Here is a 22648-nt window from a genome sequence, read left to right on the forward strand (position 1 = left end):
CCTTCCTTCCTTCCTTCCTTCCTTCCTTCCTTCCTTCCTTCCTTCCTTCCTTCCTTCCTCCTTCCCTCCCTCCCTCTCTCCCTCTTTCCCCCCCTCTCTTTCTTTTTTCCTTTCTCTCTCTTTCTTTCTTTCTTTTTCTTGTTGCTTCTATTCTTTTTGATATTCTATATAGGATTTCAAATCATGTCCTATTTACCTAAGACACCCCGAACCAATGTTTGGAAAAGGAGTGGTCATTCCATAAAAGATCCACACTGGAGAATCTCTGGAGTCATCTAAGTTCGTGTTTATCAGAATTAAGACAAACAACCAAAGGGTTAAAGTGAGGCTGTGCTGGTCAGATGTGTGTCCATGAGAGCTGGGGATAGGTTCTTAATGCCCTACTTTGCCCTAGTGCCCTGGGGCTTCTCAAGGTATGGATTATAACCCACTGATCAGTTCCAGTCTCTCCCTTTATATGTGACAAAAATAAGGTACAAAAGTCTTTCATGCCTCACACAGTGGCTGATTGAAAAGATGCTGCTGGAGCAGCATTTGTCATAAGCTAGATTTTAGTACCGTTTTAGAGCTCTATTCTGTTTTTACCATAAAGAAAAAGTGCCTGATTTTTGGAGACAGGATTTCAGTATATAGGCTACGCTGGCATCAAATATACTGTGTACCCCAGATTGGTCTGGAACTCAGCCTTTCAAATACAGAATTAGTTATGTGCCATCTTGTCCACCTTGTACCTTTAGAGTAAGAGTTTTTTTGGGGGAAGGGGGGAGGGACGTAACCCTTTGAGTTAAGAATGGTATTTACATTTCTAAGATTATTTTAAAAATTAGTAACAACAATTAAACAATGTGAGACAGAGACTGTATATGGCCCTCAAAGTTGGACTTTTAACTACTGCTGATAACATGGATTTACCAAGCAAAATAAAACCAACCAGTCAAACAACCAAGCAGTACCCCACAAAAGCCTCCCCCCAAATCTAGGCCTCCTCTAAATAACTCCAAACCATGTAGATTTAATACAAAGCCTGAGTAGTAGAATGTGTGTATATCAAAAAGCCTTTCCAACTTACATCCCTCAAATGATCTTTAAATAGACCAATCCATTTCTACTTTTCTTTCTCAAATTCATGAAGGATAAGCTGAACTCAATACTTGTAAATCTGTAGCTAGCGGACTGCAGAGACTTGTAAATTCTATAGGGAAAAAGAAGGGTCTTCTTCGCAGAGTTGGGGCATTTCATAGACACTCCCCAGAAAGGAAGGACTGAAGGACCTATTGTGCCCCTATGGTGTTGTCCCCTGTGGGTCTTTGTCTTTGCACACCGAAAGGCTTCTTCTGCTTTGTTTTGGTTGTGGGACACCTACTTTGGAGTTGACACTTGTCTAAAACAGCAGCTTTGCTAGTCCCTGACCTCAGCCTGACCGCTTACTGCATTTCCAAAACACTGTAACCATTTGGGAAAATGGAATGAATGTCTTGTCTGAGCATCAGTGCTAGTGACAGTAACTTTGAAAACAGAGCCAGGTTTCTGTCCAGGTAGAAGGATCTAGCAAATCTGTCAGTGCAAAGTCAGGGGTGGGGGGGAAGCCTGAAATGAAGTTACCCCCAGGAATCTTCCAAGGACCAGGTGAATGAAGCCATTGGATTCTGAGTTGTGAAGGGAATTCTCCTGTACCTGTAGGTTATCCTGGCTTTGGAATTGCCTTAGTTTGTTGGCTGGTTGTAGTTTTTGTCAGTTATCCTGGTCTTTTGGTCTCTTGTCCTTGACTTCTTATTTGTGTACCTGAAAGTGAGCAGGGAAAAGAATAGGAGAGAATGAACAAGAATACATTTGATCACTTGATAGCAGCCTTGGCTCTAAGCCTGGTCAGAGTAAAGGTTAAAATTGTTGGCCTCAATCAGTGCATGAAGTTCAGTTTGCATTAGGGGTGCCCTTGTGATCCACTATCCTTTGATGTCTGAGACTCTTGGGCATGACTACTGAAAATATTCTTCCAAAATCAATGACACCAATGTGTGGCTGGGGTAGATGGGGAACTCCTTCTCTGTGTCTGTGTGTGTGTGTGTGTGTGTGTGTGTGTGTGTGCATGCCTGTTTGCATTTAAGCACTAAACACAAAGCACTTGTCTTGTCACTAAAGCACTTCTCTTTTGTGGCCCTTTATGGATATACGCAGTTTTAGTGATGGGAGGATTTGCTGTGGTGTTTTGTTGTGCAGGTGGAAGGCTCTGACCATGTGTTTTGTTGCCAGCGCTCTCAGTAGGTGTCTGTCCCACAAGGAACTTTTGTCCTTTTGTGTAGAACCTGAGGTTTTGCAAAGAAGCCATTTATTTATCTATAGAGTCTTGTTTCTTAGACTCTAGAGTGCCCTATTATGTTATTAGGACTCTTTTTTTTTCTGGTTAAGTTCTTTTTTGATCTATTAAGGATTTCCTGGTGATTTCAGTAGTTTGGTAATTTATCGCTCATCTTATGACAGGTATTGGTAATGTTCAGATGAAAACATTTATACAAGAGGAAATAAAAGGCAAGGAAGCAGATAATCGACCAATTTATCAGCCTTAGCAGACAATTTTTCTGATAACGACGTGGCAGGCCATGGTAGATTTACTTCTGATTGCTTGAGGGGACAGATTCTATATGCTTCTTGTAGCACAGAGGCACAGAAAAGGGTAAAGGAGCAAGTAATCAATCGGTGGACTAACCAGTACAGTTTTGGTCTCTAGATTTTCCTTTTGGGAAGTGGACTCAAGTTATATATTGAACTGTTCCTTTGTTCCTAATTTGCTACTACATATTTAAGGCTGAGTATATATACTTTCATATATATATATATGTATACACACATACACATATATATGTAGCTCTAGTTAGTAGAGGTTTCTCTTGTTAGTGTCATTTAAAAAAAAAACCTGTCATTTGAAAACTATTTGGCTGAAGTTTAGAGGCAGGCAAAAATAACCTGTTAGGCCATTCTCGGTCCTTGCAGGTGCAGGACTTAACACTAACAAGCATTAGGTTAGTTCAGTGCTGTAACATCCAGTTTATGCAAAGATGATATTACTGACTGAGACTACAAGTTAGAATACAGAGATGAACAAATCTAGAGAAATGTCCAGGGTTCTCCATCCAAATTGAACTACATTCATTTTCTGGGGCTGCTGTAATAAGATATAATAAAAGTAACAATATAAATTTATTTCTTTAAAAAATTTAATACTTGGGCTGGGAAGATGGCTCAGTGGTAGAGTGCTTGCCTTGCATGCATGAGGCCCTGGGTTCAATTCCTCAGCACCACATAAGCAAAAAGAAAAAAAAAGCCAGAAGTGGTACTGTGGCTCAAGTGGTAGAGTGCTAGCCTTGAGCTGAAGAGCTGAGGGACAGCGCCCAGGCCCAGAGTGGCGCTGTGGCTCAAGTGGTAGAGCGCTAGCCTTGAGCTGAAGAGCTGAGGGACAGCGCTCAGGCCCAGAGTTCAGGCCCCACGACTAGACTCAAAAAAAAAAAGAATAAAAATAAATAAAAAAATTAATGCTATCTTTAAGCAATACAAAGGTGTGTTTTGTTTTGTGGGTCATGGGGCTTGAACTCTGGGCCTGGGTGCTGTCCCTCAGCTCTTCAGCTCAAGACTAGCGCTCTACCGCTTGAGCCACAGCCCCACTTCTGGTTTTCTGGTGGTTTATTGAAGATACGAGTCTCATGGACTTTTGTGCCCGGGCTGGCTTTGAACTGCGATCCTCAGATCTCAGCCTGCTGAGCATGAGCAATCAGTGCCTGGCTGTATAAAGTGTTTTGATTTAATGTATCAGTTTATGAGTACGGTGCATCTTGGTCAGTGTCACAGCTCACAGCAGGAATTTATGTTCTCACAGTTCTGTAGGTGGCAACTCTGAGATGTGAGCAGGAAGGGCCGTGCTCACAGTGAGGATCCCAGGGTGTTCCAGAACTCTCTCCTTGTTTCTGGAAGTTCCTTGGCCTGTGGCAGCATAACACCAGCCATTCTGCGGCATTCTGCCTGGGTACACATCCATCTCAGTGTCTAGATTCCCACCCTAATGACTTCATCTTAACTGGGTCATCTGCAAAGCCCCATTTCCAAATAAGGTCACTCACAAATCCTGGGGTTGCGGCTTGAACATCTTCTGGGTGGGACAGAATTCACTCTTAGTTTCATGCCGATGAGCCTGATAGTTGTTAACTCTGGTTATCTAAGAGAAAGAAAATAAGAGAGAAGAACATGTCTTCGCTGATGATGTAATACATAACAAAAGTACGCAAGGGACTATTAAAATAGGAATAATCGCCTGAAGTCCACAGGTGTGTGGAGCTATTCAGTATGGGGACAGATTGACAGTATGGCCAGAAGCCTTTGAAATATTTTGTGCATACACACATGGTCCGTGTCAGGCTGTATATTCTGAGGTTCATGCATTCTAAAGTCTCCCCAGTTAAAATGTAAACAATACTGAATGCTTGATAATCCCTGGCTAGTTTTTGGTGATCTGAATTTGTGTGTGTGTGTGTGTGTGTGTGTGTGTGTGTGTGTGTGTGTGTGTGTGTGTGTGAAGCTGCTCAGTCTGTTAGATGTCCTTAGATTTGTATTTAACCCGGCTTCATCACTCAGCATCTATGCACAATGTGTAAGCCATTAATTTTTTTGGAACCTTCGTTGCCTGTGCAATTTGCTGACACACATACACATGTTGAATATAGCCGCAGACATATTTTCAGAGTTCTGTTCATGGTGGTTCATTCGTTCAGTGGATGTTTATTGGGAGCCTGCTGGGTACCGGGGCTTGTCATTCATGTAAACACCACGATCTAGCAATGCAGGCACCGGCATCAGGAGGAGACATCTGAGCTCCAGTCTGCATTGGTTGACAGTCAGCTATGGGGTCACACTGGAGTCTTTCAGTGGAGTCTTTCAGACTAGTGATTTTGGATTGTATCTCCCAAATAATTCTAATTACAAAATTTGAATTCAACACATTGGTTTTCAAACTCTACAGATCTATTGAACAGTACAGGCAAGATTCTTTGCCTCTGTGCTTTTAGCTTTTATCTCTGAAAATGGTGGCGGGGGGAGAGAGGGGTTGGTGGTCAGAGGACTAGTGTTTGTCTGCTTCCTGATTTATAGCAACATCAGCAGTGAACTATGTACACTGAACTCTGGCCCCCATGCTAGGTAGCTTCATATGACATTTTAATTTTAATGGTACTGGGGAACAATTCAGACTCTCATGCATGTAAATGCTCTTATCACTTGAGCTACACTCCCAACCCTTTTGTTTATATTTCATTTTTTTGAGATAACTCATTAACTTTGTCCAGATTGGCTTTGAGCTAGAGCTAGATCTTCCTACCTCTGCTTCCTGAGTATCTGGGATTATAGGAGTATACCACTCTATCTAGTTCATACATTTTGGCAAAGCAGATGAGTCTCCAGAGACATGTGTAGAATCGTTCTGAGGAATCCATTTCCCTTGATGGTTTGTGGGAAACAGAACAATATTAAGTCAAGCCAGGCCTCACTATGGACAGAGTAGAACACAGAATTCACTTGAAATGTAAAGCCACACCTCAAAAGAACTTTGGGGTTTTCTGAATGGAGCTTCAGCTTCCATTCTGCTTCACTGTCTCTGTTGAGGTTCCGCTTTCTTTTCTTGGCCATTGGGGAAACTGTGGTCTAAGGGTTTGAAGAATGGTTTCTTATTTCTGTTGTCTATTTGACTCACAGGAGAAAGATGGCATTATGGTTGATAGTTTTGGAAACAGTTCTCCTTACTATTACCAACAGGTAGATGCTGCCTTTCTGATGGTTAAGCTCATCCTTCCTTTTCACTCATGTATTTGACAAATAATAATTGAGTGCCTACTTTGTATTCATTACTATCCTCAGTGATGAAGATAAGCCACAAATGGAGTTCTTTCTTAAAATGACATTTGAGAGGAGACGGGAGGAAGTAAGGGAATCAGCCATCTGATTGTGGGAAGAAGCAATTGCAAAGGCCCTGGGGAGAGTAGTGGGAGATGAGGGTCACAGGTATGCAGATTATGTAAGGCCTTCAAGGTAAAGTCAAGGTCAAGATTTTGAAGTTTATTGTGAGGAACATGAAGCCATTGTGCAGGCTCTGGGCATGGGAGTAATGGAATCCAACGTAGTATTTCTTGAGAGCTTACTCCGGCTGCAGATTGAGAGTGGCAGTGGGTGGCCACTGCTGTGTTCCGGGCCGGGCATGATCGTGATGGATTCCAAGGTGGAAGCAGCAGAAATGGACATGTGTGGCCAGCATTGGGATGTATGTTGCAGACAGGGCCAGCAGAATCCAAAATAGAGTAGAACGAGAAGAAGGCCTGTAGTGGGATTTAGGGGTCTACGTACAGGCCGGATGGAGGGCATTGAGGTAGGCAGCTGGCAAAGGACCCATAAAGGATCTTCCTGGGCACTTTATGTGTGTACAACAAACCTAGTAATGTACAGTTTGGAGTGCAGTTTGAAGACAGGAGTTAAACCAATACTTGGTAAATATCGTCATGTGTAAATACTCACGAGGCTCTCTGTGATCTTCTGCTGGGCTCCCCTGCTTTCTCCAAAGCTCTGTATTGCCTCCCCCCTCCCCTCAATCCCCCAGCATCTGGGTGTATTCTCCATCCTGGTAGTTTTAAATTACTAGCAGTTAAAAGAAAATGTTCCTCTTGGCCTCGCTGCCAGCCATTGGGTATCTTGGGTATTGATCTTTTCAGAATGGCCCTCTTGGAGCTTTTGTCCTGGTGAGCTGCTTCCTGGCCCTGGATTTACCTCAGACCGTGGACTGGGAGCCCTGAAGACCTTTAGTTTCAGGTTGGCATGCTGTGGGGGATAGGCAAAGGCTTGTGGGTTACAAAGGAATATTTACAAAATTGGCAGGTAAAAGCCGCTGCCGTGTGGGTGTGCTTCATGCTTCACGTTGTAAAATCCGTTCAGAACAGCTCGATAGGCAGCAGCAGAAACCTGTGTTAAACGTGATGGAGGGGGTTGCCTTGCTCTTCCTGGATACCTCTTTCCTCTCCTTTCTTCTGTGACCCACATTGAGCCCAGGGTAGAACCCACCCTCTGGCGTCAGTGATAGGCCTGGGGAGGGGAACATGACCTCCAGCAGGCCAATCAGAATGGGGAAAGACCTTTTGCTAGTCACTGAGAGTGAAATTCCAGATCCTTACTGCAGCCAGGTTCTCAGTCTCCTGGGAAAAGTGGTGTAAGAGGAAGAAGCTGGAAGGCAATGAGAGGAAAGCCCCGATGGGGTTTTGGCAGCCTATCTGATCTTAGCCCCTCTGTACCCCTTCATTGTTGGGAATAGGGATTAGAATATTCCTTTCTTGCTCCCTGCAGTCCTGCTGGTTGGCTGGGACCCACCAGGGAAGTCCCAGTATCTGTCTGAGCAGGCATCAAGCAGGAGTCCCCAGTGGCTCACTCAGGGCTACTGGCTACTTATCACCTCCTGGCTTGGTTTCAAAACTATTAAGAGTGGTAAGGCAATCAGTAAGCTCTACTTTTAAGAAACAGATAGATTGGTGTGCTTTTAAAATGAGGAGAATGAAGATTCCTCCCCCTCCATCATGTTAATGCTAACATTCCCCATACCCAGGCTCATTCCTTTGTGAAGGTTTGCAGGGGAGAGAGCCTCCTTAAGATTGTGATTTTCTAATGTCTCCTGGTCAAATCTTAGGCATTCTCCCATTTTCAAATCCACCAGCCCCTCTGGAATTAAGCACACTCTCTTCTCCATCCACACAAACATGGCTGTGTTCCTTTGTGCTGGCATCTCTGGTGCTGAGAACATTTCCCTGAGCGTAACAGGTACTCAGGAAGTGGTTGTTGAAGTAGTGCAATTACTAGCATTGGTTTTGCCTGGTGACTTTTTTTTTTGGGGTCCGGTTGTGGGGCCTGAACTCTGGGCCTGGGCGCTGTCCCTCAGCTCTTCAGCTCAAGGCTAGCGCTCTACCACTTGAGCCACAGCATCACTTCTGGCTTTTTTCTTTTTGCTTATGTGGTGCTGAGGAATCGAACCCAGGGCCTCAGGCATGCAAGGCAAGCGCTCTACCACTGAGCCACCTTCCCAGCTTCTGCCTGGTGACTTTTGTACACAGATTCTTCAACTTCTATTGAAGGGTATAAGTAAAAGCTGTTTGTGTGGTTCATAGCAGATATTAAAGGGCTAATTAATGCTGCTACAAATGTGTAGCCTTGAAAGACAGCTCTAAATATTTAGCTGTAGAGGCTAGGATGGAAGGAACGACTTGGAAGATTCTTAGATTAAAATGAACCAGGTTAGGCGGTAGGTACCACACCTGTAGAGGTGTTGGAACTATTTATTGACTGTTGGCCAAGAGTCAACCCACTCCAGAGTTGGGAAAGATTGAGTCCTGCTCTCTCTGAAACCGTTGGCTAGATTTCCATGGACCACAGATGGGAATGGTATGGGTGTAGATGGCGACATGAACTTCTAGATTTCCATCTATACTTGCTTCCAACCTAAGTCTTCCCTACATACATCGCTTCTCTGTCTGCCCTGTCTTTCTGAATGAGAATGTTTCAAGTTGCATATTGGACCAATTAAATGCACCTGATTAAAGCTATCCAACTGAGAGAAGGATGCGAGTTGGAGAGCCATTCTGCTGGAGAACACAGCAAGCATTGTGGGTATCCAGTGGGGGACCTGAATTGTAAATAAATGTATTAGGTAGTGGAGTTTTGTTTTCTTTCCCCCAAAGGAGAAGTATTCTCCTTTATTTATTCAGTGAATTTTCATTCTGTAGTTGCACTGTTTTTATTCTTAATTCTATGAGTTTCTAATTTTTTTATAAAAAGAAACACACACACACACACACACACACACACACACACACACAGAGTTTGTAAAATTGACAAGAAACTGTGCAGACCTGACAGTTGGAGACAGAGGTTGCTGTAAGCTTAGCAATGGAAATAGCTTTTTTTTTTTTTGGAGGTTAAAAATAACCTATTTACTAGGAGTTATTTACATTGGCCATTTAGAGGTGTCCCCAGGATGTCTTGGATAAGAAAGCTGTGAAATCCCGGGGAAGCTTTTCCAGGACCTCTCTCTGCTTCCCAGAGCTCCTCCTATGGCTTCTGTGTTGGTTGATAGACAAGAAAATAGAGGTGTCTTGCTGCTGGGATTTCTCAGGTTCTGAAAGAGAGGCAGAAGACAAGGCCTGCCTGACCTCTAGCTCCTGGGGCTGCAGGAGAGCCTGGCGGACACCCGCACCCCCTGCCCTCCCTCCCCCCTCCCCGTATAGGGCACTGGCTGCCCTGTGGCTGCTGTGGGGTGGGAATGTGGGGAAAGCTGGGCCAGTGCAGCCCCCGCCAGGACCCCCCCTCCCCCATGACACTGACTGGGAAAATCCAGAGTCGTGGAGCAGCAGACACAGTCAATTCGTGAATGAAAGATTTTTTTTGCAGCCGAGACCCCTACAGTTTGGTGAGCTGAATACATATTTGTCTGAGCCTTGTCTGGTTTTCTCTTACCTCTTCATCTCCTCCCTTCCCTTACATTCATCTCTCTGAAAGTCTCCTGAACCTTGGATTTGACCTCAGGTAATGTCCAAATCATTTAAGAGATGTCACCCCTTGAATTCCTGTCCTTGCTCTTTTGAGGTCTCCTGTTAAGATTTTTCAGTGGCTTATAATTTGAAAAGCGTCCATTTCAGAAGCAGCAGCTTGGAAAAGTGACTGATAAAGTATTATGAGTTTAGAAAACATTCTTATTCTATCCACACTTTCTGACTGTCCAGTGGTATGACTGTTTCAGTGACTGTGTGTATGTGTGTGTGTGTGTGGTGTAAAGGATGGAGGAATGAATGGTTAAGAAACACAAAGATATTTTAGAGAACATAAACTGCTCTAACAATTCTTTGCTCGTTTGTTTGGGGTTTGTGTTTGAACAGCGTTGGAAAAGTTGTACTTGGTGTAACTATTAAGCCAGGCCTGGTTGTACACACCTACAATCCCAGCACTCAGGAGGCAGAAGTAGGAGTTCCAAGTGAACCTGAAGTATATAGTAAGACCCCCACCTCAAAAAGCCCAGGGTTGGGGATGTTGCCCAGTGGTAGAGCACTTTGCCTAGCACAGATAAAGTCCTGGGTTTGATCCCCTGTACTGAAGATAAACGTAGAGATTAGGTCATTCAGGAATGTTTGCAGCGTTCATCACTGCTTGATAGAAATAGAGTGTGATCTGACAACTTACTTAGCTTTAGGATGCAGGCTTGGACTTTGCCAATAGATGTGCTAACTTCTTTAGGCAGTTGAATCAACCTCTAATTCCTTCAAAGAAAAAGAAAGGGAGTTGTGAGGTTAGAATGTAAGAATCCGGGTTTCCCCAAACTCTTAATGGTTTCTCTCCGCGTAGATCTGTTGCTGGTTTCTGATTTGAGCTGGTGGAAGGATAACAGGATGGGGGCAGAGGGCAGGCCAGAGTTCCCCAGAAGTGGTCATCCCAGGACTCAGTACTTTGTGCCGGCTTGTTGGAGAAGCCCTGGGCTGGGTGTTGGGGGATTTGGGCTTCTTGGTTCTGGTCCCAGCACAAAGTGGCTGTGTGGTGTTGATTGAACCAACAACTTAGCATGTCTAATAGTCTCGGTAAAATGATGAGATTGGACATCTCCTTATAACTCTAGTTCTCAGACTCTTGGTTTTATGTTCCTTGCTAGTTAACCCAATTTCATTAGTGAAGGACAGCCTTTTTTATTTCTTCTCCAGTTTATTTATTTATTTTTTTCAGGGTCTCACATTTTTGCCCAGACCACCACAGTTCCCTCCCTATGCCTCTTGGGTATCTGCAGTGACAGGTACATGCCACCATGCCTGGCTTATTGACCATAATGGGACCCCACTAACCTTGACCCTGGGCTAGCCTCAAACTTAAATCTTCCTGATTTCCATCTTCCTCATAGCTTGTGTTACAGGAATGAGCCACTGTATGTGGTCCTTAGGACCAAACTTACCTAAACACTCTAGTATGACAAAAATGTAATCTAAAAGTATTTAAGTTTGAAGTATATATTTTCCCATTTGTTCATTTAATGAATGTCAATAAAGACCAAAGAAAAGAACTAATTCTTACCGTAGTGATTTTTAAATCTTTAACTTCTTAAAAACTATTTATAGTAGATGTATCACGTGATTCTCTTGAAGGATAAGGTATTTAATCTGAAATCAGGAAAGGTGGTTTGCTAAAGAAACACAAAATTAGCCCTATTGTTGAAATTGATGTTGACTGCTTGGTGTTTGGTAAAAAGCATTCCTTCGAGAAGCCATCAGGGAGATGAAGAGTTCAGGTCACCACGGACTTCAGGAGAGATGAAAAATGTTCAAATCAACATGGCTAGAAGGAAATGTGGCAAATCACAAGGAACCAGACTGTTTTTAACAGAGAAAATTCAATTTTATCTGCCTTTTTTTCCCCCCAGCAAATTCCATTTGATATTTTACATTTTCTTGATAACTTAATAAAGAATCTCAGGAAGGAGTTGCAGAACTTTAGCTTCATGAAAGAGAATTTGTCATTTGTGACATTTCGTCTCTAAATAGCATGGGGAGATCAATGTATTAGCTTAGAGTTCATGCATTGCTAGTTGTTAGCTAGTTTGGGTCTGAAAAGGGAACTGCCTGTGATGGGGACTGAACTTAGTACTGGTGAGAACTTTGCTTCATCCCTAAACGTTTATTGAGCTCTGTGAGTGACCACGCAGTGTGCCAGGCCCAGTGTGTGGGGTGTGTGGTAATAATAAAACCCAATCCTAGCCGGGCACTAGTGGCTTACGCCTGTCACCCTTGCTACTCAGGAGGCTGAGATCTGAGGATTGTGGTTCAGAGCCAGCCCTGGTAGGAAAGCCTGGGAAGTTGTTACCTCCAATTAACCACCAGAAAACCGAAAGTGGTGCTGTGGCTCAAAGTGATAGAGTGCTAGCCTTGAGCGAAAAGGCTCAGGGACAGCGCTTGGGCCCAATCCTGACCTTCAAAGAAAGACCGCCATTTTGGAAGAGAAGGCAATAATAGATCCCTTAGAGTGCTACAAAACCAATCCAAAGAAAATATGCATAGACCCTGGCTACTTCTCCCCACCTGCAGTTACCTGAGCAAGGGGCTCACTGTTCCTCACCTGGATTCCAGCCTCCCGCGTGTCCCGGTGCCCTACACCTGCACCGTGGGTCTTACACAGTCACCAGAACAAGCCTTTGACCAGAGAAATCCTGTCATGTTGTTCCTGCTGTGCACGATGTCAGTAGTGTACTGAGTCCTGCTGATCCGATGGACATACCTTTCATACATGGCCCCCACACATGCCTGAACCCTCTCTGGCCTCCTCTCCCACTGCTCTTTACCACAGGCTTCCTTGCTGGGCCACAGGCACATGAGCGAGGCTTCTGCTGACATTGTGGACACCATGATTCTTTCTTGTGGAACTCTGCAGAGCGGACCGGTCTCACCTTCCACGTCTTTGCTCACATGTTACCACCACCTTGTTGACGTCCACCCTGACTGTCCTATTCACATTAAAAAAAAAAAAGTTGTACCTGGGCAGGCAGGTGCTTTCCCACTTGGGCCATGTCTCCAGCCCTTTTTTTGCTTTAGTGATTTTCAGATAGGGTTTCATATTTCTACCTGGGTGGGGATCCTCCTATTTTTGTGCAGCTGGAGTGTCAGGCATATACCACCATCCAGCTTCTTATTGGTGGTAGGAAGGAGGCTGGCCCTGAACTACCGTTGTCCTGATCTTTGCCTTCTGAACAGCTAGGATTGCAGACGAAAGCCACTAGTGCCCAGCTTATAATTATTTCTTAAATGAGTGAATGAACAAGTAGGAAGAGGAGAGTCATTCAGACTGAGAATTCTGAGGAGAAATGTAAGGAAGAAACCATGGAGCTGGGTTCAGAAGGACGAGTGTGGACAGCCAGCTTCTCTGAGAAAAGACATTTAGAGAGAGTGTCATGAGCTAAGGTAGAAAAATGGCAGAGCTCAGGAGTGAGCCTGGAACTGCAGAGACCCACCTGACTGGTGCTTGGGACAGTGAGATGGGGAGGGGCTGATTGAGAAATTAATGGGCTTTTAGCAGGGGGGAGGGGAAGGAACAATTCCTAATTACTGTAGCAAGCATGTCGGAATCAGACTCACAAGTAGCATGCATGACATGGGAGAGATGACCATGGCAAGAAGTCAGTAATACAAAGAGTATTGGCTGGTGCGATTGGACTGTCTGCAGTACTCGACCTGGTCACGTGACTATTAGGATCTGTGCTTCAGAACAACTTGTGAAATGAGTTAGGCAGAGATTGTTCACATATCTGAATTTGCTTTTCATTTTATTATTGTTTTCTTTTTTATTGTTATCATAAAGATGATGTACAGAGAGGTTGCAGTTTTATAAGTCAGGTAATGAGTACATTTCTTTTGGACAATGTTACCCCTTCCTTTGCTCTCTCCCAATTTTCCCCTCCCATCCCTTTACTATTAGCTTTTAAAAAAAAATAATAGCATCTTAAGGCAAGTGCTGGTGGCTCTTGCCTGTAATCCTACCTACCCAGGAGGCTGAGATCTACTGAGGACTGAGGCTTGAAGCCAGCCAAGGCAGAAAAGTCCATGAGACTCTCATCTCCAATTAACCACCACAAAAAATGCCAGAAGTGGAGCTGCGGCTTAAGCAGTAGATTGCCAGTCTTGAGCAAAAAAAAAGCTAAGGGACAGTGTGCCCAGGCCCTGAGTTCAAGCCCCAGTAAGTGGCTCACAGGCACAAAATAATTGATGTTGTGTTGGAGGAAACGGGGTTGGAAGCAGCTGAGTGACTGTGGGCCTCTGTTCCCTCAGGGGGCTTACCTTTGATGGTCACATGCCCTCTGCGGGGCCAGCCGGCTGCTGGAGGGTGGTTGGCCCGAGGGGGAGCCTCATTTGAATGTCCCATGCCTGCACTAAACCTGCTCTCCTTACTTCCCCAGATGTTAGTAGGCAGGACGAGGCCGAGGCGGAGCTCAGCGAAGGCGAAGCCTGGTATGGAAACTCATCAGAGACGCCGTCAGAAGCCTCCTATGGCGAAGTCCAGGAGAACTATAAGCTGTGCCTGGAGGACCCGATCCAAGAGCAGTCCACGTCCCCAGACACCTCCCTGGGGAGCGCCACCCCCAGGAGCCACACGCTGGAGCTGGTGGCCCTGGACGGGGAGGTCCTGCGAGACTCGCTGCCCTGCCAAGACCACCTGTCCCCCGGAGTGTCTTCTTTGTGTGACGATGAGCCCCCGGGCTCCAACAAACCTCTGAGCAGCAACTTGAGGCGGCTGCTCGAGGCTGGTTCTCTCAAACTGGATGCCACAGTCCCGGCCAATGGCAGAGTGGAGTCGCCCGTGAACGCGGGCTCCAACCTGTCCTTCTCCTCGCCCTCTCATCATGCCCAGCAGCTCAGTGTCCTGGCCAGGAAGCTGGCCGAGAAGCAGGACCAGAACGACCAATACACTCCAAGTAGCCGTTTTCTCTGGAATCAAGGTAAGTGGTTGTCCACGTCAACCACCGCCTGCGGCCTGTCCCCAGACTCGGCCATCCTCAAGCTGAAAGCCGCAGCCAACGCCGTTCTGCAGGACAAGTCGCTCTCCAGGACGGAGGACACCGTGCGATTCGAGTCCTTTTCCTCCCCCTTTAGCTCCCAATCTGCCAGTTCCACCTTGGCAGCGTTATCCAAGAAGGTCAGCGAGAGAAGTTTGACTCCTGGTCAGGAGCATCCTCCTCCGGCCAGCTCTTTCCTTTCGCTGGCTTCGATGACCTCCTCGGCCGCCCTCCTGAAAGAGGTGGCCGCCAGGGCCGCTGGCACCCTCCTGGCCGAGAAGTCCTCCTTGTTGCCTGACGATTCTCTGCCGCCACCGCCTTCTGAGAAGAAGCCAGAGAAAGTCAGCCCCCCGCCACCGCCCCCACCCCCGCCGCCCGCGACGCAGTCCCTGGAATTGCTGTTACTTCCAGTTCCTAAAGGAAGAGTCTCCAAGCCTTCCAATTCAGGTATGCCATCCCTCTGTCCAGTCGTCTTCTTGACTGTCGGCTGCTCTGTCTTAGGTGCCTTCCTTGTCCAGTCGGGTTCCCCTTTGGAGCAGAAAGGAGAATAGGAAAAAAAGAGAGAGAGAGAGAAAAGCCAGCACCCACAAACAGAAGCGGGCAGAGTCACAGTCTTTCATGTGTATGTTACACAAAGGCTTCACAAACAGCCTCGTGTTTGAAAAGTAATGAATAATCTTAGCAATCGACAGGACTCCCTCCCTTTCATACCAATGTTGGTGGGGTTTTTTCTTTTTTTTTCTTTTTCCTTACCAAGTTCAGGCGAGGTCCACACTAGATATATTTAATGGGAGAAGATCAAAGCATCTTTGCTCTGAAGGGCAAGGCGTCACTGAACATAGAGAGAAAAACACACACTGCTTTTTGAAAGGGTGGCCTGGGGGGAAGGGGGGACTGCCTCTGCCACATAGACTTTTGTATAATCAGTAACTACCCTGCCCTAATTCATCACCGCGTATACTTTCATGTTAGCAGTTTTATTACTCTTTTTTTTTCTTTTTGTAGAATTTAAGCCTTTTTTCCCCCACTGATCTTATTTGACTGTAATTTCTTGTCATAGAAGAACTCTGGGGGGAAAAAAAAAAAACGTGCCAAGCAAAAATAATCCGAGCATTTCTTGCAGGTGCTTTATTTTATTTGACTCTAGTTGGGTTGTAAAGGAATGAGTGTGTGGGCAATTTGAACGGTGAGCTTGTTAATATTTTTTAGGGGCGTTGGTCTTTCTGAAGGAGAAAGCCCCGTGTCACACTTTTGATACTCAGAGTTGATCATCTCGGGGCGTACTTTAGTGTCTTGAGTTCTCATGTTGGAAGTCTCACTTTGGGTGCAGGTTGTATTTGAAACCATGCACATGAAAAATACATGTTCCTGGGGATGGAGGCAGGAGGAAGATAACTGTCAGACGGGAACAGGAAGTGGGCTGTGAATCCTCTTAGCGATATAAAACACTGCCGTTGGAAACACCCTGCCAGCTTTCCATGATCTGTGCCAGAGTGCTTGGAATGGCAAATACTTGACCGAATGGTCACAGCCAACCTCACTTTGGTGTATTTATGACAAATTGCCATTCCAGTTGCTGAGTGAGCTGCATTGCCTTATTATCATTACCTTAAAACTTGTATAAATAGCAGAATGGAACTAGGAAAATGGGTACCTGGCACTCTGGTGACTTTCAAGTCATGCAAACCATTTGCTGCTGAGTTGGTGAAGTGTCCATTTCTAAAATCCTGAAGTGCTTATCAATTCTGAGTTCCATTTCTCCAACAATTCTCACCTGCCATCCAGTGAAATAGTGAAATGGCTAAAATTAGGAAGCAGAAAGAACAAGGGGAACTGGGTAATTTTGCAATGGAATAAATTAATCCTGACTTACATTTTGTTTAGATTTAAGAGCAAAGAGAGGGATGACTATTCTGTATGTAACATGTAATTTCATGCATATTGTCTGCTCCTGCTTATTTGGTGCAGTGGGAATTCATCTGGACACCAGTTACTTGAGAAAAAGCTTAAACCAACTTAATAAACTGACTAGGGTCTGGACAGAAGTGACAGATACAACTGTCTCTCGAAGACACATGGCAGTGGTTATGCCATCTTAAAGAGGTCTTGGGTATAACCTGCAAAACGTAATTTTCCCCCCAAATGATTAGATGCAGTAGAATGAGAAAGAGGTCCTGGGCTTCCAGTATAGCTCAATCTTTTGCTTGTTTTGTTGAAGGATGAGTACTATGGAGGAAGGGAGGAAGAGATGTATTCCTTCCTTCCTTCCATCCTTCCTCCTTTCCTTCCTTCCTTCTTTCCCTCCCTCGCTTTCTCTATCTCTCTCTTTGCTTGAATACACTCCACCCATGCCAACATCTCCATGGCTTCTCAGCAGAATTTAATGTAAAGAGATCTATAAGAAATTGTGGGGTTCCCCCCACTTTTTTTCTGAATTTATCTCTTGCTGAAACACTCGATATATTTATTCATCAGTGAAATGCTGGAAGAAGTTCCAGTTGAAATCAGGAACTTGTTAGATTTGGTCTTTCGGACCCCTTGCAGATGGACTTTTCTGGAATGCCACCTCCCCATATTTCACACGCCTCTGCCTATCATCCAGGCTTGGTGAAACAGTTCTGTCTTATGTCAGAATTGTGTTCAATATCATAGAGCCATAGCACTGATTTTGTGCTCTGAGGATTTAAAGGAAATGAGTGTTCTGCAGTCTTCTCTCTCACCTGACTCCCTTGTATATCCTACTACGTTTCAGGGCTCTCTGGATGGGATTCAGGTGTGACTTGGCTTCCCCCAAAAAACATTCTCGAAATGTGGCTGCCACCCATGTTCTTGTTCAACCTTTCTCCTCATTTTATTTTTCTTATTCTTATTGCCTTAGAAAGAAATCTTAATTTGATTCAAAATAGGTAGACTGGATTTTCACAACAGAAGCAAAAAAAGTTCTATTGCCTAATGATTTCAGTAAGTAAATTGTATCCCCTCCCCTCCAGAAGCAGAGATACAAAAATAAATCACTCACCATCTTGTAAAGCAGTGTTTGCATTGAAAGAGAGAGAGAGAGAGAGAGAGAGAGAGAGAGAGAGAGAGAGAGCTGTATCTCAGAGTGTTGCCCCAATAAAAGGGCATGTAAAGTTGGTTTTGAAGTTCCGAAGAACTCTGGGCTGGCGAAGTTGGTCTTCTCTTGGGTAATTCAGACACCAGCATTGCTTTGACCTTCTTTAGGTCAAGGGAAATCTATCCTATGAAAAAAAATAGTGTCTTTTAGGTCTGGCCTTCTTCTTCTTTTCTAAGCAGGATTCTGCGGTGGCCAGGTCATGGTGTATTTAATTCCTTAAGAGTCCAGCACTCGATAGCCTTTCCGCCCTGCCAGGGAGACGTGACACCAGAGGAGGAGGCTGCTTTCATGTGACCTGCGCCCCAGCACATGCCACACTGCTCCTCTGAAAGGGGACCCGACAGAGGGAGGATGATGTCTGTTTGCTATAAAGATAAATGTCACACATTGACTCAATTCTCTTTGAAGCTACTGTTCTATGGCAGCTAAGAATAAAATAAATGGTTTTTATTTTCAAGACAAAGTTTCTTGTTAGAAGGCCAGCAAGAGTCTGAGGATGCCAGGCTCCTGGTGAAAAGAAATAACGGAGAGGATTTCAGAGAGAGGGTCTCTCCAAAGCATCTTAAGCTTATGGAATGAAATTTAAATACACTTAGAAACAACCCTGTCTCACACAGCTGAGCGCTAAGACAGTGCCAGGTCAATATAGCAAGGTTTTCTGGCTGCTCTTTCCTTTTGTATTTATGGGATGTTATTAAAATTCTTGCAAAAGGCATACAAAGTCCAGAGATGGCGATGACCTCCTGGTACTCCCATTAGATCCATGGTTATTATGGCCTTCATCTGAGAAGGGCTGCACGCATTGCATTTGTTTAGCAAAGTCACTTTTCAACCAAGATGTAGAACCATCTGTTGCTGTTCTCACTTGCATTTTTCTGAGTGCTTTCAACTTACTCTAGCTGTCGATACAGCAAGCTTCTCTCTTGGGTTAAAAATATACATGGGGAACATCCAAATCAGTAACGAAAAGATCAGCCCATTGAGACCTATTGGTCTGAAATGGCCTTGAGGGGCAGGTCCAGGAAATTCCATTCAAAGATTTGAAACTCCATGGGAAGACTTGGAAAGGCAATGTGTTGTCGTCCTGTAGAGACACAGACAAACAAGTGGAGGTGGAGGTGTGAAGTGGAGATGGTGGTGACGGACAATGCTCAGCCTGTGTCGCCTGGTGTTTTGAATAACATCTATGTGTGTGCGGTAGGATGTGCTTGCTGCACATCTACCCACTTGCAAAGCCTCTTGGCTTTCTGCAGATTGCCATGAAGGATCAAGTGAGAGAATTTCATATTTCAAAGCCTCTGGGAAAATTCTACTTGTTTCTATTTGTTTGAGCTATTGAAACCTTCCATAGTGTGTGTGTGTGTGTGTGTGTGTGTGTGTGTGTGTGTGTGTGTGTGTTTTAATTAGCCCAGTGAAGCTTGGCTTTTGTTGCTTTGCGAATTCATGTGTAGACAAAAATGGTAGGACACTAAAGTCGAAATTAAGAGATGGGCTATAACCCTAGCCCTTGCCACCAATTAGCAGGACATCATTAATTGGAGCACGCCCTCACCATTCGTTTTCCTCATCTATTAACTGAGCTGGTTTGGGATTATTGCAAGGATTTCCTCCTGTGCTAACAATTCCTTGCATTTACTCACTGCTTATGATTGGACTCTTATTTGTAGAAACATAATTTTCAAAAATGGCAAACATCATTTTCCTCCCAGTTTTTCGGTGGCTATAAAGCCTCACAGAACATGGTTTGCGTTGGGCAGGGCTTGTCCATTCCAATAGTTTGACACATATTATCGCACTTTATTTCGGATGTATTTTTAATATAAGCTGCCCGGGTTCATTTTTGGAGATAACTGAGGTGTAAGTGCATGCTCATCTAGCTGATTCTCCATCCTTTCATTCAGGACATGTACTGGAGTGCTGGTGGGAGGCTTGCACAGGAGGGGGGTGGCGGTTGGGGGGGGATAATGTGAGAGGCGTACTCTGGGGGCTGATGCAGCTCCACTGGGGTTTCTGGCAGCCTGCTCCACCTTTTCCTTTCATTTCCAGCACTCATTTCACTTTTCTCTTCCCTTGGCCCAGCCCTTTTTTCATTTAATCTCATTCCAGCCCAGCACATACTACTTCCAGATCAGATGCTGCTGAACTTGGTACAGTCTAGGATGCTCCCATCATTTCCATCTCTCTTTTTTCTATACCTAGCTGAGTTTGGGCCACAGGAAGTTCATGGAGGCCAAGCAGGAACCTCTCTGAGAAGCCCCATAGACTCCTGTGCCTTTATTTCCAGTGACCAGCTCCCACGCTGGCTGCCCCTGGAGCACATGGTGTGGTAACCCTCATGGCAGTTAATGGACTTTGCGTCTGCGCTGATGGTGGGCTGTCTGCTGTGGACAGTGTGCCTAGAGTTTATTGTTACTCCTCTTATTACAACTATCACTACCAAGAGCTTCCATTTACTATGTGACAGCCGTTTTATATGCATTCATTACCTCTTATTCCAATAATATTATTGCCTATAAAGAGAACGTGTTTTCTCCAGTGGAGCAAATTAGCAGCTCTCTATCCCACTGAGTCTATTAGCATTTGGTGGAATTAGTTTTGTTTGCTCTGATATCAACCAGCTGGTGATATATTGGGGGAAGGTTGTTTACCAGGCAGTTGTAAACTAGGTAAAATTATGAGCATTTCAGAACCTGTTGCTTCAAGAACGCATGGCTCATTCAGAGGAGGCAGCCATATTTCTCTGGACTCTAAATTTGAGTGAAATTTACAGCTGTCGGTACCCTGAAAATAGTTCAGCATACAAAATAGAATGCATTCCCCCTCCCCCCCGCCCTCCAGTATGGAACTAACTTTGTACACATATGGGGTGGGTCTTACTAAAATATGTAGTTTCTTTTTCAAATAAATGAGAATGCAAATGGTACTGGGGGAGAAATTACTGGTCCAATCTGAAAATCAGTCATTGCATTCTGGTGACCTTCATCATTTTGTTTTTTTCCTGCTATCAACAATTTAAAAAAATCTAACTAGTTATACAAATATAGCTCTTTGACCACATTTCTTGCAAATAGTTTCTACTCATTGTGAGTATTCTAATATTTCCCAGTCAATCCAGTCTAATTTATATATGACTGGGTATGTCAATTAAAACTGAGAAAGCATTGCTCTAAAAGGAAATGGATTTGTAGGAAATACTAATAACACTGAGTTTACTGCAGAAACCTCTGAAGTGGTGGTTTAAGGGGGTACTGGGAGGTTTCAAAGAACAGGGTAAGGACACACTGGTCACATTAAGCAAGGCAGGTGCTCGTGAAATCTACAATCTGGCAATGCTCATTTTTTCCAGTTAATGCCTTCTTATTGCCTTCCTCTGGTGTGCCATGAACTCACTGGCCAGTAGAAGACTCCTCAGTTTTCCTTTCCTCTCCCAGATAGTTCTGTACAACTGGGCAGCTTGAGGTCTCAATAGTGACAAACGGTTCCCCAAACGAGGGCTCCGTGGCAGCCCATCTGTGTCTCTTTCTTATTACTTTGATGTTCTTACCCTTCAAAGCAGGACTTCATTACCTCTTTCCCCTCCCTAGTGTTCGACAGTAATCTTACCTAGAGGCCTGATTCAGTCCTTACTCTGTCTGTTGCTCAACACGAAGGGCTTTGTGACCAAGATGGCAGGGTGGAGGAAACAGCAGTGAAAGACAGAAAATGAGAGGCGAAACTGGGGTGGGAATACGGGCAGATCAGTAAAGGCAGTCAACAAAAATCAGACAGCATGGAAGCTGTGTGCCTGGGGTTAATAAAAATGATTGAAAGCTGGGAGCAGGTGGTTCATGCCTGTAATCCTAGTGACTCGGGAGGCTGAGATCAGAGGATCATGGCTTGAAGCCAGACAAGGAAGAGACTTGTGGGACTCATATCTCTAATTTACTAGCAAAAAGCCAGACTTGGAGGTGTGGCTTAGGTTTGGTGTTGGCAGCTTCCAGCAGTGGAAAAAGTCAAGTGAGAATTAGAGGCCCCAAGTTCAAGTACACCTGCTACTTCATGCTCTCCCTGTAGCTCACAGTGTCCTTGCAGAAACTCTTCATGCAAATGGAATTTGTTTGCCTTTTTCTAAAGTATTTCAAATACTTCCAATATTCTTCTATCTCTAACAGAGAATGACTTTGACTAAAATAACTGCAATTGTACTACTAATTGGACCGACAATAGTTATCTGAGATTAAGGTATACTAGCCTGGGGCTAGGATTTCCTCAAAGATTTCAAAAGTTTCTCTTTTTCTTTCTTTTGTCAGTTGTGGGGCTTGAACTCTGGGCCTGGGCGCTGTCCTTGAGCTTTTCAGCTCAAAGCTCTACCACTTGAGCCACAGTGCCACTTCCAGTTTTCTGGTGGTTTATTGGAGATAAGAATCATCAGGCTGGTTTTGTACTGTGATCCTCAGATCTCAGCCTCCTGAGTAGCTAGCTCAGCCTTGTGAGCTGCTGGTGCCTGGCCAGAAGTTTCTTTGACCAGGATTTTGTTTTAAAAGGATCCAAATAACCATACCTTACTTTTGTTTTATATTTCTCTTATGTCTTAAAAAGATGCATAATCCCCCCCACACACCTTTTCTTCTTTGCCAGTCCTGGGCTTGAACTCAGGGCCTGAACACTGTCTCTGAGCTTCTTTTGCTCAAGGCTAACACCCTACTACTTGAGCCACAGCACCATTTCCAGCTTTTTCTGTGTCTGTGATACTGAGAAATCAAACCCAGGGTTTCATGCATGCTAGGCAAGCACTCTACCACTAAGCCACATTCCCAGCCCTTCCTTTCTCTCTTTAAATGCCATTGTGTGTATTGAAGAAATGGATTTTTTTGTCCTGAGGAATTTTCATGCTCTAGATTTGGCTGAATTCATGAATCCATTCCCTTGGTGTGTTTAACTTTTTGTTGTTGTTACTTGTGCTTCAGATG

General features: G+C 44.6%; 1 protein-coding gene across 1 annotated transcript in view; it reads left to right on the forward strand.

Moving 5' to 3' along the window:
- Znf827 (zinc finger protein 827) overlaps positions 1 to 22648 on the forward strand; it is a 146190-nt gene that overhangs the window by 18312 nt on the left and 105230 nt on the right. The window contains exon 2 of the mRNA XM_013029498.1: positions 13988 to 15031. Within this exon, the coding sequence (XP_012884952.1) occupies positions 13988 to 15031 (1044 nt within the window). The remainder of the gene's footprint in view (positions 1 to 13987; positions 15032 to 22648) is intronic.

Source organism: Dipodomys ordii, unplaced genomic scaffold, assembly GCF_000151885.1.
Source record: "Dipodomys ordii isolate 6190 unplaced genomic scaffold, Dord_2.0 Scaffold119, whole genome shotgun sequence".
Taxonomy (NCBI): Eukaryota; Metazoa; Chordata; class Mammalia; order Rodentia; family Heteromyidae; genus Dipodomys; species Dipodomys ordii.